Genomic DNA, 15,159 nt, shown 5'->3' with positions numbered 1-15,159 from the left:
ATACGTTCTTGAAAGTTTTCATAGATAATTTATGCCTGTTACAATAATACATTGTAATATAATTCACAGCTCATAGTGTCTAAATGAGTACAGAAGTGCGGAAGTTTTGAGCTCCTGGATGCAGATGTAACTCTCTCTGACAGGGACGGCCTCATGCCAGGGATTATGTAAGGAACCCAGCCGTGATCCATAGTGCTTCTCTATAGAAGCTTCTGTGACCCGGGCCATCGTTAGGGATTAGATCAGAGACAGAGGGCTTTAACACACTTTCTCCACCTTCATTCAGCTCCAATCATCACAAACAACTGATTGCATGTTGGTTTAAAGGCTTTCTATCAATAGTGAGGAAAAGGAACAATTACAATCCAGAATGTTTTGAAAAAACAGGCCGATAAGTATTTTGTAATGGGAAATATTAGAAATGTAGCTTACTAGTTTATTAGGCTATATTATATTGTGTTAAATTACATAATATTTTTAAATGTATTGTTTTATATTTTTTTAATTTAAATTATATTTTATTTTTCATATTATTTTGTTCTTATTTTACAGTATATTATATTTGACTTTTTATTTTTTGTTTTTATATTATATTTTATGTTTTGATAATATTTTATTTATATTATATTATTATGATTGTTTTTTTGCTATATTTTATAAATTATATTAATTTGTTTGTTTTTGTTTTATTTTTATATTATTATTATTATTATTTAGTTTTTGTGGTGCTATCAAATCATTGTTTTGTTTTTTTAGCATCCTGCCTAGCCAGCAGATAATCACTGACGTTAAATACACCATATATAAAGTTAGTGTTTGCGTAATTGCTTTTTAAAATGTTATGCAATATTAATAAATAATTATGCTCAGGATGTTACTGAATCACTGTGTGGATGATACAGGCTTTACAAGTCCTCTTTACTAGCGTCCTTTTGTGACATTCGAGTATTGCACGGGGATATGCCAATGACTCTTAGTGCTGATAATCCAACAGCCGTTCCCTCCCTCTGTCTCTCTTCACTCTCAATCACTGCTCTATGCTTCAGCTTGGTCACGTACTCGCTCTCTTCCCCACCCCCTCCTCTCTCTTTTCAGAGGATTACATGGAGAGATGGCGTGTACGTTTACCACATCTGTCACTACATCCCACCATGCTGTGAAATCTCTCCAGCACAAGCTCACTGGAACTATAGGAGCACAAGCGGTCTCAATTGCCAACAAATTCAAATGGTCTCCAATACGTTTTAAGTTCACCTAGTTAGTTTAGGACACTTTGGATTAATTTATTATTAGTACTAAGTGATGTACAGGTTACATTTGCATTTTACCTTCATACTTCCTGTGTGAATAGTAGTTGTCTTCCAAGGCAACCGTATTGTCACCTCATGAACATTAAAATTTTAAGACCTTTGTGCACAACAATCCACTCTTTAAATGACCTTTCCTTCAGGAATAATTTGTTTTCACCGTGTTTATGCTTCCAATAGACTCATAATGGAACAGTTATTGGACTGTGGGGATACAATGGTGTCCTTATTGCATTAAGTGCCTTCACCTTGGACAGGCAATCTCAGCTTCAGTTGTGACTGTGTCAGAGCTTTAATAGGAGATAATCACCGCACAAAACATTAGTTGTTTTGTGTATAAGGTCAATTCATGTTGCAATTTGACTATTGTCCCACAAAAGAGGGACAATAATCGAAATGCAACATGAATTGACCTGATTCTTTGAATTTATCAACTGTGAATTGTTAATTTACAAAGGTCATAGGAGTTCAAAGAATCGAAGATGCTTACTGTGTATTGTCTCAATACCTGATAACTTAGCTGTTTCTTGATTAAACCATGCAAAATCTAACAAGTTATGCTTGTCGTGTGGTAGAAACAGCTTAAATCAGTCTGAGGTACACCACCTTAGACTGTTAAGCTGTTTTTACACAGGACAATCAATGTGTCAGGGCTTTAAGAGCTATTTAACTCTCAAAATGAGAGCACAACATTCAACATAAATTGACCTGAGATATACTGTCAACTGCAAATGATCAAATTAAACAAGACCTTTCTGTAGTTCCTTTCAATTTATGCTGCTCCATGTGTGAATGCTATGCTATATGCTACTTGGCAAATTTAATGCCTGAAATGAGCTGTTCTTTGTTTAAACCGTGCAAAATTTAACAGCTGAACAGTTTAAAGTTGTGTGCTTATCTATCTTGCCACCAGGTTGGTCAAGTTTAAAATATTTAAAAAAGTTTGTTATAGTCAGTCTGGAATATCAGCTCAGTTAAATTAGCTGAACTCCACCCTTGAAGAACTAGACCACCATAAGACCATCTTGGTCTGGATGACCAGATAGAACACTGAAGACCAGTTTGGTCACATTGGGAGACAAACTAAACCACCAGAAATCCATGGTAAGTCTTTTTTTTTTACTTTTTAATGGTATTTCATGTCATGTTTAATAGCCTTTTTCTATTTTCTTGAAACATCTCAACAGACAAGCATTGAAGAACGGATGAACCACTTGGATGATTGCTAGTAAATATGGTGTATACATTTGCAGCTTCTCGTCTTCATCCACATCCTGTGAAACAGATAAACAGGTTTGTAATCCTGTAGCTGTGCTGCTTTGGGCTCAGAAGGGGTATAAATGGAAAATCTGGGAACTAGCTGCATTGGTCAGTCCCTCATTAAGTAATGTGATTAGCAGTCAGTGGGTGGATACACCAAATGTGATGTCAATGGCGGACGCCAACCTAATCTCCAAAACACAAAATACATCGTTTTCTCTCTGATCGGTGACTACTACTGATATTTTTTTCCTAGTTACAGTTTATGATAGATAAATGCATTGGGTTCTTTCACTTTTATTGTGTGGAAAAGAGAAAGCACACAGCCATCTGCCTCTCAGAGTAGACGGCCGTATCCTAATCCAGATTATGGCTACACCATAAACGTTTTTTTTTTTTTTTTGGTCCCTCTGGCCGCCATTTCTTGTCAACAGTGTGTCCTTGATAACAGACAGGCAGGTCGGTTAGCCTAGCTCCAATTAGACCACCAACAATCCATCTGAGGGACGTCTCTACTGGAAGCTATAAGGAGTTTAACCAAAAGAGTTCAAGGAATCACAATTTGACGTCATACTAGAGATTCCAACGGGTAAATAATGGCTTTTTTAATCAAAAGTATGGTTGGGAACCCACTGAAGGGAATGGGACTTGGAGGAGGAGAGGAAAAGGCTGAGGAGGCGACCCCTAAGGACCCCGCAGCGGCCGCCGGCATGACTAGAGAAGAATATGAAGAGTACCAGAAACAAGTAGTGGAGGAAAAGTAAGTTCGGGCATTTCTGTGGCCCTATTTATCCTTTAATGACCTTGACAAAGTAAGTGCGAAAAACATGCATATGGCATCTTGTATATTATGTTTTTAAATTTGTTTTTTAAATATTTTTTGGAGATTGTTAGTGGGATTAATGTATTATTTATCCCAATGACAACTGTTATAGCCAGTCAGTTTTTGATCCTTCCATTCATAAAGGTGTTGATGCATTACAGAAACACTTTTAGGCTGTTTAAATTAAAAGTTGCAGTGATTGGACATGCATTAACATGCATGGAGCAACATGAGCAGTGATTCAAGCTCATAAATCTGTTATTCTCCATAGTGATGTATTCATGCTAAAACCTGCACCTGAACTATCTCTGGGTGTGAAGGTGATAACGTCAATGATTAAAGACGAACAGACTCCATGTTGGTATCAGAGAGGAAGCGTCAGATGCTAGCTGCTAATCAGTCCTGAGAGCAGAGCTTAGCGTGGGTTATCCTGGCCTTGTTGAGCTGGATAATGCTATTTTTAGAAACAATCATGGTAGGAAGGGAGTATTGGAGAATTATGAACCTCTGTGTATTTCAGATCTTCCTTCCTTACTTTTGCTTTTTGTTAAAAAGACATGGCTGATATTTATTTATGGCTTTTTCACTGTTAAAGTGCAACAGTTATCTTAAAAAAAAAAAATCTTTGTGATACTGAAATTCAGTGTTTATCATTCAGTGCTGCTCATATGGGAATGTGGTTAAATAACCATATTAATACATGGAATGATGCTGCACATTCTGGTTATGAAAAACATTTGCTTTTTGGTACCAATCATGATTTAATTTTTTTTTACATAAAAAGTATATATGCAAACCAAATACATTTAGAAGAAAACAACTTATTTTTTACTCATTTTGTGAAACTCAGATTTAACACTTGTATACACTGTATGTGGTTCAAATATTTATATTTAAGTTTATTGAGGCTCTTGCCTTTCGTATTGGGACAATAAGGAGATTTTTGAATCTTACGGATAAAAAAAAAACTATTGCCAGTTTAATCCTAAGATTTGATATTATTCATGTTCAAGTGAGATGAGATAACAACTAGCATCAGCAGGCTTACTTAAGTAGAAATATGACCAGGTTAGAAACAGATGATTCGTACAATAAACATACATGTCTGCTGTGAGATTACATCTAAACATCTGAAGATCATTGTGTAGCTTCAGATCAAACATCCAAAGGATTTTATTATCTAGATGTTGCTAGTAAACTAGCTTTGCTTCAAGTGTTGTCGTCGCACTGCCTGAACAGTGCCATAAGCATCCTGAAGCTCTTTATCTAGAGTTAAGCTGCAAGCTAAACCCCAGGGGTCATTTCATTCTACCGCTAGTGTTCTGTCACGCACAGATTTTTAAACAAACTGTTTGTGCAATGCATGTTTTCCAGTGAATTATACATGTTTACCAGTGGTATGTTTTTTAACATGAAAATCACAAGATTAGTATCCACTGTATTACATGGTGTAATCATTTTTATTAATTTTTTTTATTCTGTGTTCTTAGCACGTGATAATGTGTTTTTAAAACATTTCCACAGAATGGAACGAGATGCAGATTTCTTGCACAAGAAAGCAGAGAGGGCGACTCTGAGGGTTTGTCTACGAGAAAAATACCGGCTTCCTAAAGTAAGAGTCACTTTGCTACCCCCCTTTTCTCAAATACTAAGTCGTCATTTTTAATAAATGTTTCTCAGTTGACAACTGATTTTAACTTTTTTCATCATCAGTTTGTAAGATGATTTATATAAAGTTGTACAGTTTTGAGATTGTCTTTGAAGAGTGTATTATACTCATCAAGACTGCATTTATTTAATCAAAAATATTATATATATATATATATATATTTATATATATATTGTGAAATGTTATTAGTTTAAAATAACTGTTTTCTATTTGAATATATTTTAAAATGTAATTTATTCCTGTGATGTAAAGCTGAATGTTCAGCATCATTACATCATGACTAGCATTCTTCAGTCACATGGCCCTTCTGAAATCATTCTAATATGCTGATTTGCCAATCAAGAAACATTTATTTGTATTATCAATGTTAAGAACAGATGTGCTGCGCAATATTTTTGTGAAAACTGCAAAAAAAAAATTCAGAATTCTTTGAATAAAATGTTCTAAAGAACAGCATTTATTTAAAAAAAATATTTTGTAACATTATAAATGTCTTTTACGGTCACTTTTGATCAATTTCCTTGCTGAATAAAAATGTATTAAATGTGTTACAATAAATCAATTAAAACTGATCCCAAACATTTGAAATGTATGTAAAATGGAAAGTCTATGTTTTAGATGCTGATCACCAAGTTTTCAGCATTTAGAATAACCTAAAAACATTTTACAGTGCACATAAATGGTCCTCCAGTGTTACATGTATTTTATAGTAACTTACAGATAACAAATATTTATTGGGTTAAAAATAATTAATCTCTAGAATTACTAATTTGCATTTGGCTCACACACATGCACATACACACAAATGTATTTTTTCCCATATGGATGCTTTGTGTGGCTCTGAGCTCTGGGCACTTCCAATAAATAAGCTAACCAGATTATGAGAGTGAACTGAGGTCTGCGCAAGCAATATTGGCTTTCCACAACATCTGTTTGTCTTTGTACAGCTTCCTTTTCTCTCTTAATTCTTCAATATGTGATGCATTAATGTGAAAAGGCTAACATTCAAGATGCTAGATGCTAAAATGTTTGATACACTCCTCTGGTACTCTTTGGTAATTTTTGACTGAAATTTGTTTTACTTCATCGGAATGCTACGAAACTTGGTAAATGTTTTGGCACTTGCTATGTGAATGAAAAAAAATCATGGACATGATTCGAAAATGTAAACAAAACAAACAAAAAAACAATCACACTTGTACTCTTTGTGGTCAAAATGACGGCATTGGAAAAGTTTGGTATTTCGCCCAAACAAAATCTTACCGAAAGCTCATTTTTTGAGATGATTGCCTAAAATTTGGAACACAGCCTTTTTAGATTTATGGCTTTGATTTTCTCACAGTTTTTTTGAGTGCAAGGAACAACTGAGGGTTAAAAATAAAGGTTCTTTATATCTGTGGTTCCACGAAGAACCTTTAACATCCATGGAACCTTTCCATTACACAATGTTCTTTACACTAAGAAAAAAATGTCTCTTTTAAGGAACTGTCCAAGGTTCTTCTATGGCACAAAAATTGTTATTCTGTGGCTATTATGTGAAAACCCTCTTTTGGAACCTTTATTTTTATTTTTTTAAATGTATTAATTATAATTGTGTATAACAGACGAATCTTGAAATTCGTTGGTTTAGCCAATGTAAGGCTGGTCGAGATTCAAAAAAAGAAAAACTGTAAAAATTTGCAACTCATCCACATTGTTTATTTTTTGCATTTTTGGACACTAATGTAAATGTCCTAAAAAGTAACAACATGACTTCTGTGTGTTTGACTCCCTGTGTGTATTTCCCCGTCAGAGTGAGCAGGACGATAACATGCTCCAGATGGCAGGAGATGATGTGGATGTTCCCGAGGAGCTGCTGAAGATGGTGGATGAGGACGCCACAGAGGAGGAGGAGAAGGACTCCATCCTGGGGCAGATGCAGAACTTACAGAACATGGATATGGATCAGTTAAAAGAGAAAGCCAGCGCTACACTGACAGAGATGAAGTCCAAGGCTGAGGAGAAGTGTTCTGTCATGTAATGATTTAGCAAATTCACACATTTACAATCCAGGTTTGTTTCCCAAAAGCATTGTAATTCTCCAATTGCCACCAGAGGTCTCTATGATCAACTTGGCTCACAATGCTTTTGAGAAACTCAGCCCAGGTCTCTTTTGAAAAAAAAAAAAAACATAAAACAAAATCAGTATCTTAATTTTCCCTCCGCATTGATATATTATGTTCAAGTTTTGGTGACACTTTACAATAAGGTTTCATTTGTTAAAGGGATAGTTCACTCAAAAATGAAAATGATGTCATTAATTACTCACCCTAATGTCGTAAAGAGGCTTTTATTCACATTTAAACATTGTTCAGCAGGTTCAGTTGAGCTTCTGTTTATGTTCGCTGATCAATGTATAAATGTAAATAAAAGCCTCTTTATGAACTTCTTACTTGTTTTGCTGTCTATGGAGGGACAGAAATCTCTCAGATTTGATCAGAAATATCTTCATTTGTGTTCCAAAGATGAACAAAATCTTATGGGTTTATAAAGATATGAGGGTGAGTAATTAATGACAGAACTTTCATTTTTGGGTAAACTATCCTTTTAAAATGAACCTTAATTCCAACAAATGCAAATACATTTTTAAAATCCCAAACGAGAAAAATCTAAACAAAATCTAAAATCAAATGAGACTTTGTCTTCAAATGAAACTTTGGTAACAATTTACAATAAAGTCATCCAAGTTTTTATTTTCCGAAGCTGCAACATCTGATCTGCTTTTCAGCTTCTCTGAATATCATTGGCTTGGCCCCATATTTTGCTGTTTTGACTTTTTTTTCTCTTGTATGTTTTGTTAATAAATTATGTTGTAGTATCTTTTCTCTTTCCCTTTCTTTTGTGCATATGTTGCAATATTTACCTGTAAATATATCGAACAAACATATAATGACTTGAACCAGAGGTGGAGGAGAAGCTGTTTAATTCTCCCTCCTGCTTTTTTGCACAAGGGTTGAGATGAATGTGATGCTGTTATTTCTTCTTTTCTTGACAGCAGATCTAGCATTGGCGCATATTGTATTGTAATGTTTATTAGGATTCTTTAGTCTTATGTATTAAGTTACTTGTGTAACTTTTTAATGTGAGGTAAATAGGCATGAATATGATTGATGTCTCATGTATAAACGGATTAAACCGATGAATAAACAGACGATTGACAAACTGTGCGTTTGTGATCAAAATAAGTCATTGTCTGACATTGTTTTGGCCATAACGTCATACTGTCAATGTTTTATAGCGTTACATGCACAAGAAAACAGTCAAATCCAATAAAAAGGGCCTGAAAATGTTGGTTTGTTTAGGAATACCAGATGACAAGATGGGAGAAAATAAATATTAAATTATTATAAGCTCATGGTTATTAAAAAAGAGCATGTATTTGGAGTTTTAAGATTACCGGTTAATAGGATTACAAGGTCTAAGACAACTCCTTCACTAGACTGTAGACATATAACACAGTAATCTTGTATCTTGTATTATATGACCTTATTATTAGTAGAAATTTCCACTTTAAAAATGTTCATGCCATTTATAATAAGATAAAGACAAACCAAACGGGTATAAAAAAACAACATGCTTAAAATTGCCTACTTAAAAATATTTACTCTTTCTGTATATTATTTTATTAAAATCCTAATCAGAAAATAATATGAAATGCTAGATAGATCGATAGATAGATAGATAGATAGATAGTCATTTTTTAGTTCATAAACATGTATTTTGTGGTGTTTGATTTTCCGTGTGTGTGTGTATCTTTGAATAAATCTCGGAATACCAACATTATCTGTTGTAATTAGGGAAAAGCCAAGCGGTTGAAAGGATTCGGGCTGTTTTGGATAGAGGGGGGAAAGTGTGTAATCCCCTCAAACCAGCGTGTGTCCTGCGGATTATCAGACTGCTGTCAATCTTTGTTCGGAGCTAATTACACGTATCCATTCAATATTGAGGAAGTTTGCAAATTCTTCCAATTAACTGCACCTCAATTGTAGGCCAGCTCTCAGGGGTCGCGCGCTTGCTGCTTGAGATCGCGTTTTGTTCATGTAACAAAATCTCCTAATGGCCGAAACCACTCCATGCTCGAAGTGTAGGCGTAAAGTAGTTATTGGCGGTGTTTTATCGGTTTAGGCTGGTAATTAGGCTTTTTAAATGTTTGATCACCAAAATTTATGATAGTTATACTAGATAGGCTATAGGCTAATAGTTAAATCCTATTTATCAAATATTCTGAATAGGCTTATTCCATTCCGGTTTAAAGGATTTCAGTATTTTGCTGTTCACAAACAGACTTTAAATAACGTTTACATTTTCTTCTAGAACTTGTATGAATTGCCAACTTTGTTATTTGTGTTACTATTTTATTTTTATAGCATATACTATTATCGCCTTTACAGTAGCCTAATTAGGCTACAATCTGCCAAGAAAGTCAGAGTTTTAAATGTAAATGTTTTACATTTTTAAATGTCTGCTCTTTGTTTTATTTTTATTTTATTATTTGTTAAGGCTATTTATACCCATTTTTAAATATATGTAAGTCTTTGTTTTATATATTGTTCATTAATACAAATTCCATTATTATTATAATGTCATGTAGAAAGAATCTACTAATTAACATTTTATAAAGGTATCGTTTGAATTCAAAACATCAATCAGATAAAATTAGAAACAATTATAAAATATCTCTCAATAGAGATATCCTCTTTTCAGCTGTCATCTCATAGCTGTGATTTTCACATGATAACTTACATGGCATCTCTTTTAGCCTAAACTGTGTAAGCTTTTTATGACGCTGGTGCCTACTATACAACTATTTCGGTGCACGTGGTTAGTTACCAGGGAGAATTTTTGTAAACTGACGTTTTTAATGTTATTTTGCGCGTGCAGAGATCTTGTAATTATGATCTGTTTCGGCCTTAAATATGTAATCCAGCCCCAGTTCCTCTCATTTCTACAGCCCATCCTGGTCAAGACATCTGGAGTGGGAAAAGATTATTTAAGATTTATGTAAGGCGGTTTATAAAGCTGCCATTATGCAGAAGAATCTCTGGGAGGAGTTAAATGCTCCTCTCAGGGACAATACTACATCCCTCACTCCGGACAATCTGACGTTTCTTGACGTGTAAAAGGGGATGTCACTCACACAATAGAATCCCGGTCTAGGGGAATCCATATAAGGCCCCTGGGGGCCACTGCATCCTCAGTGTGTGCAGGACCACTACTGGAGAAAGTTGCATGACTTGCTTCTGCTGGGACAGTCTGGACTATTGGAAATTGATGTGCTGCTGAGTGTATTGAATAGGAAATATAGCTGAGTTTTCCATACTTTGTTTTGTTTTTTCAATATCAAAACGTTCGATGAGGCTTGTTGGATCCCAGTCCCAAGACATGGAAGAGCGTCTCTCCCCATCCGCGCGCTTGGTTCGCAGTCCTGGATCCCAAACGAGGATCCACAGCATTGAATCCATTTTGGGATTTAAAGGAGAGAATTTGTTCCACCCGGCGTTTTCCTATGGATCAGGAAAGACCGTCAAAGACACTGAGCACTTGCTGTCCCCCAAAAAGGACTCAAATAACTCCAAAAACTTTGAAGGTGAGTAAACCGATGCGTAAAGTTTCATTTTCAGGGTTTAAAACTGGCCATTTTGGCAGAACTTTATATCAAAATAACTTATACTTTTTCAAGTTATTAATAATCTACATGCAGGCTACATCTGATGCACATTTAAATGGGCTATTAATATAAACTGAACGGTTTATTGAAAAGTTTTAGGCGTGTTAAGATATTTTTAAATTAATTTTTTCAATTTAAATTGTAAATGAAATAGACGTTAAAATTGAAAGAAAGAAAGAAAGAAAGAAAGTTACAATATTTAAAGAATTATGGGCTATAAAATATAATTACCTAAATGACAATGTTAGCAAACGGAATACGAATAAAAGTTTAATGACTTTTAAAAAATGTTTTCACGTGTAGTTAAAAAGGTAAATAATTAAAATGCCTGATTTTTAACTAGAATATGAACACGTCACACCATCTCAAGGAAAACTTTACATTATTTTTCTACAGGTGTCTGTAGATCTGCTGTCATGGTCAGTCCGGATCCAGATGCGGATGGCAGTAAATTATCGGATGATGAAAATCCCAAGAAAAAGCACCGGCGGAACCGGACCACGTTCACCACATTTCAGCTGCACGAGCTCGAGAGGGCGTTCGAGAAGTCGCATTACCCTGACGTGTACAGCAGAGAGGAGCTCGCGCTCAAAGTTAACCTTCCAGAGGTTCGAGTACAGGTGAGCACAGCGCCTGCGCCATACAGATGTTGGGCTTCATGAGCTCTGTATTTTGAGAGTAAGATAATGATACATATTAGAAATAGGATTTCACCTTATTTATGTGACCTTTCTTTTTACATGTTCATCATTGGTTCCTTCAGTTAGCCTACTTAAAAATATATTCAAAAATATATATATTAAAAAAAACATTTTTGTTAAAAAAGAATATATATATATATATATATATATATATATATATTTAAAAACGTTTAAAAATATCTAATAATATATATATATATATATATATATATATATATATATGTGTGTGTGTGTGTGTGTGTGGAAAAATAACAAAAAATGAAATACAATTCTTGTAATCAACTAATTAAAAGTAAAGTTCAGCAAAAATAAGAGATTTCACATCAGTCATTTTTTCTTGTGTTGTTTGGGAGAAAAGTTGGCCTTCTCTTTGATTTCATTGGAATTTTATGTTCTGATTGAAAATGAGTAAATATTAGAAAATAAGTTTAGTTACAGCTAATTAACCTTTATCTGGGGGGGGGGGGTCAAATTGAATTGGGTTTCAAATAACAAGTCAAGTAAATTAGGATTCGACCATAAACAATTGCTATAGCCTACAATTTAACAAATATCAAATAAACATCAATTATGGAAACAGATTCATCTATTTTTGCAAGGGTACACTGTGAATTGTTACCTTAAAGAGCTATTTCTTGTTAACCCATAAAAAGTTTTAAATTGATGTATATATTAAGTCATGTTATATAATATTTTTCGTCGAAAGAGCAGTTAATTTAGATATTTCCATTTTTAGGTTACCATGTTTTTTTTTCAGTGTATTTGAAGGGTTTTTACATATTAAGAGCGTTGGAATTTTCAATATGTGCAATGTCTGCATTATAAACTAAATCCTTTCTTATGTCACATTTCAGGTATGGTTCCAAAACCGCCGTGCAAAGTGGCGACGTCAAGAGAAACTGGAGGTGAGCTCCATCAAGCTGCAGGAGTCCTCCATGCTGTCCATCCCCAGATCAGGGCCACTGTCTCTGGGTAGCGGTCTGCCGTTGGAGCCCTGGCTTACCGGACCCATCTCTTCCTCCAGCTCTCCCCTGCAGTCCCTGCCCAGCTTCATCACCCCTCAGCAGGGTGTTCCAGCCAGCTACACCCCTCCACAGTTCCTCAGCTCGTCCACGTTCAACCACCCTCTGCCCCATATCGGGGCGGTGTGCCCCCCTCCGACGGCGTATCAGTGCTCGGGGTTTATGGATACATTTTCATTAGAAGAGGCAGACCCACGAAACACAAGTATCGCCTCGCTAAGAATGAAAGCTAAGGAACACATCCAGTCTATAGGGAAGACGTGGTAGACTGAGATTGATGCTGGACTGACTGAGACACTCAGAGACTTGTTTGCATCTCCTTTAACTTTCCAAATCAGACTCTGTTTGGTCCTGAAAGTGGTTTTCACACCTGTTTGTCATTCATAAACCTCCCCGAGTTGTTCAATGTACATGTTGTACTGTTTTTTTTTTTCTTTGGTTTTTTTTATCAAGAGTTCAGTTAAGCTTCCATGCTAATTCGCACATATATGAATTATAATTCAACCATTTTGGACCAAAAAAAGCATTTAAAGATAGAAATAAATATCGATTATATAATGTTTGCATTATAAATGCATGCATTTAAATTCACAGAATCACATTTGTCAAATTTAAAATAGCCATGCAGTGCTATGGTGTTTGTTCATTGTCCAAAGCAGCTGGCCAATTTCCACGTTTTGTTGTATGTTTTCTCTGTACAGATTAATTTTGTATTTTATAATAAAAACAAGATCATAAAAATATCAAATTGCAATTTGTCTCCAATAGTTCTTAATGCTTTTTTCAATTGTTGAGGTTGTCATGCTATATCATACTATAACCTGAGTCAATTTTTATTGCATATTTATCATAAATTGATTTTAATTTCTACAGGCTATAAACTATCATTGCATATTTAGGGTATATTCTAATATAATCCTAGATCTTTGTAATGAATTGTTTATTATGTCCTCCTCGGACCCAGGAATAGACTTTTGTCCTCTGTAGTGGACATTATATTTTAGTGAATTTCTCTGACACTATACATGTCACAGTTTTAAGTCTGGATGTCCTGTAAAGAGCACATCCAGGGCTTTACAGATACAAATGATGTGAGATTTCACCATGACAATAACTTCTCCTTGGTCTTTAAAAATTACTGACATTACCTTAGTGATAAAATGTAGCACTCTTATGAAAAATTATAATATTTTGTAATTATCATTTAAATCTGATTAATTTTCAAATAGTTTGTCTTAAATCAACATCTCAGGAACATGTATGGGGTTTATAATCAAAATATGGCGCTCGCGGCTTTCTGTTATACAAAACAGGGCATTGATTTCAGACATGTCCATGGAAGAGGACACCAGAACATTTTGGGAGACACAACAAGTGAATAGAGAAATAAATTATATATCAATATTCCTATGAAATATTACATATTATTATGAAAATGTTGCCAATTATTACTCCCATTATCATACTTCTTTTTTCAAGAACATATTAATATGCAAATTAAATACATATGCATTGTAGGATATTGAATGGGACTACCTATTTATGGCCATTTTACCCACATATTGCATAAAATAAAATTGTATATAAAGTAATTCTATCATATCTTGCAAAACATAGTTGAGCATCATCTTTATACAAAGTTTGGTTATACTAAAATTGATAGGTGAATAAAAAAGAAAAATCCCATTGTTTTTTCCTATACATGTCATTTCAAAACATAGCATAACATATGAATCGAATTTAATAAAATAAAAAAAATCCCATTTGTTTCTTATGCTCTAACAATGTTATGACATTTTAATTGACTAAATTCTGAAAACTTTTTTTCTGTTCTGAGGAGGATATAAACTGTTATTTATAATTGTAAAAGATCATTTTTACTTTTCAGTTGACAGGAGAACAGAGCGTCACCGCACAGTGAGTCTCAGAGCGGCAGAGGCCTCGCTCACTGTGGCGCTTCTCCTTCATTATGCCGCCATCTAGTGGTTGCGTTTGGAACATTCTTCTCCGCCCACACTGTGGTAATAGACTAATGTCTTTACAATCAGTGCTGGGTGGGTTGTAATTGATTACATGTAATCTGGATTACGTAATCAGATTACAAAATTAAGTACTTGTAATTAGATTATATTATATATTTTTAAATACTCGTAATCAGACTACAGTCACTTTTTTATTGATTGCATGATTACATGATATTTTCATAATGGCAGTAAATTATTCATAATTTTTGTTATGTTTTATTTTGATTGTTATTTTATTTTTTAATGGTTTTATTACTTGATAGCTTTTTATTAAAAGGATAGTTCACCCAAAAATTTTAATTCTGTCATAATTTACTCACCCTCATGTTGTTCCAAACCTGTATGAGTTTCCTTCTGAACACAAAAGAAGATATTTTGAAGAATGTTGTTAACCAGACAGTTGACGGCACCCATTGGCTTCCATAGTGGGGGTGGGGGGATACTAAGGAAGTCAATAGGTGCCGTCAACTGTCTGGTTAACAACATTCTTCAAAACTCATGCAGGTTTGGAAAAACATGAGGGTGAGTAAATGATGACAGAATTTTCCTTTTTGGGTGAACTAACCCTTTACAAACCCCTGCAGTTCCATCATGAACACCAGTCTGAGAAACCTTGACGTTTGTCTAATATAGTTTAGTCCCCAAT

General features: G+C 34.5%; 2 protein-coding genes across 2 annotated transcripts; both read left to right on the top strand.

Moving 5' to 3' along the window:
- The first annotated feature begins 1,401 nt into the window (after nucleotides 1-1,401).
- cplx4a (complexin 4a) lies at nucleotides 1,402-7,239 on the top strand. The gene is made up of 3 exons (XM_077194144.1): nucleotides 1,402-3,327; nucleotides 4,915-5,002; nucleotides 6,852-7,239. Exons 1-3 carry the CDS (start codon nucleotides 3,164-3,166, stop codon nucleotides 7,077-7,079), a joined length of 480 nt encoding a protein of 159 aa, XP_077050259.1. The 5' UTR covers nucleotides 1,402-3,163; the 3' UTR covers nucleotides 7,080-7,239.
- Nucleotides 7,240-10,259: 3,020 nt separating this feature from the next.
- rx3 (retinal homeobox gene 3) lies at nucleotides 10,260-13,237 on the top strand. The gene is made up of 3 exons (XM_077248101.1): nucleotides 10,260-10,685; nucleotides 11,163-11,386; nucleotides 12,322-13,237. Exons 1-3 carry the CDS (start codon nucleotides 10,451-10,453, stop codon nucleotides 12,754-12,756), a joined length of 894 nt encoding a protein of 297 aa, XP_077104216.1. The 5' UTR covers nucleotides 10,260-10,450; the 3' UTR covers nucleotides 12,757-13,237.
- Nucleotides 13,238-15,159: the final 1,922 nt, after the last annotated feature.

Source organism: Siphateles boraxobius, unplaced genomic scaffold (genome assembly GCF_051911475.1).
Source record: "Siphateles boraxobius isolate OS27281-9 unplaced genomic scaffold, OSU_SipBor_1 11, whole genome shotgun sequence".
Lineage (NCBI taxonomy): Eukaryota > Metazoa > Chordata > Actinopteri > Cypriniformes > Leuciscidae > Siphateles > Siphateles boraxobius.
This window is presented reverse-complemented; position numbering and strand designations above follow the sequence as displayed.

What these genes read in the sequence shown, in the direction of transcription:
- cplx4a (XM_077194144.1), top strand. Translation starts at nt 3,164, where the DNA reads ATGGCTTTTTTAATCAAAAGTATGGTTGGGAACCCACTGAAGGGAATG. An exon ending in AAACAAGTAGTGGAGGAAAA is followed by an intron (nt 3,328 to 4,914) that starts GTAAGTTCGGGC and finishes ACATTTCCACAG; the next exon opens with AATGGAACGAGATGCAGATT. An exon ending in AAAAATACCGGCTTCCTAAA is followed by an intron (nt 5,003 to 6,851) that starts GTAAGAGTCACT and finishes TTTCCCCGTCAG; the next exon opens with AGTGAGCAGGACGATAACAT.
- rx3 (XM_077248101.1), top strand. Translation starts at nt 10,451, where the DNA reads ATGAGGCTTGTTGGATCCCAGTCCCAAGACATGGAAGAGCGTCTCTCC. An exon ending in TAACTCCAAAAACTTTGAAG is followed by an intron (nt 10,686 to 11,162) that starts GTGAGTAAACCG and finishes ATTTTTCTACAG; the next exon opens with GTGTCTGTAGATCTGCTGTC. An exon ending in TTCCAGAGGTTCGAGTACAG is followed by an intron (nt 11,387 to 12,321) that starts GTGAGCACAGCG and finishes GTCACATTTCAG; the next exon opens with GTATGGTTCCAAAACCGCCG.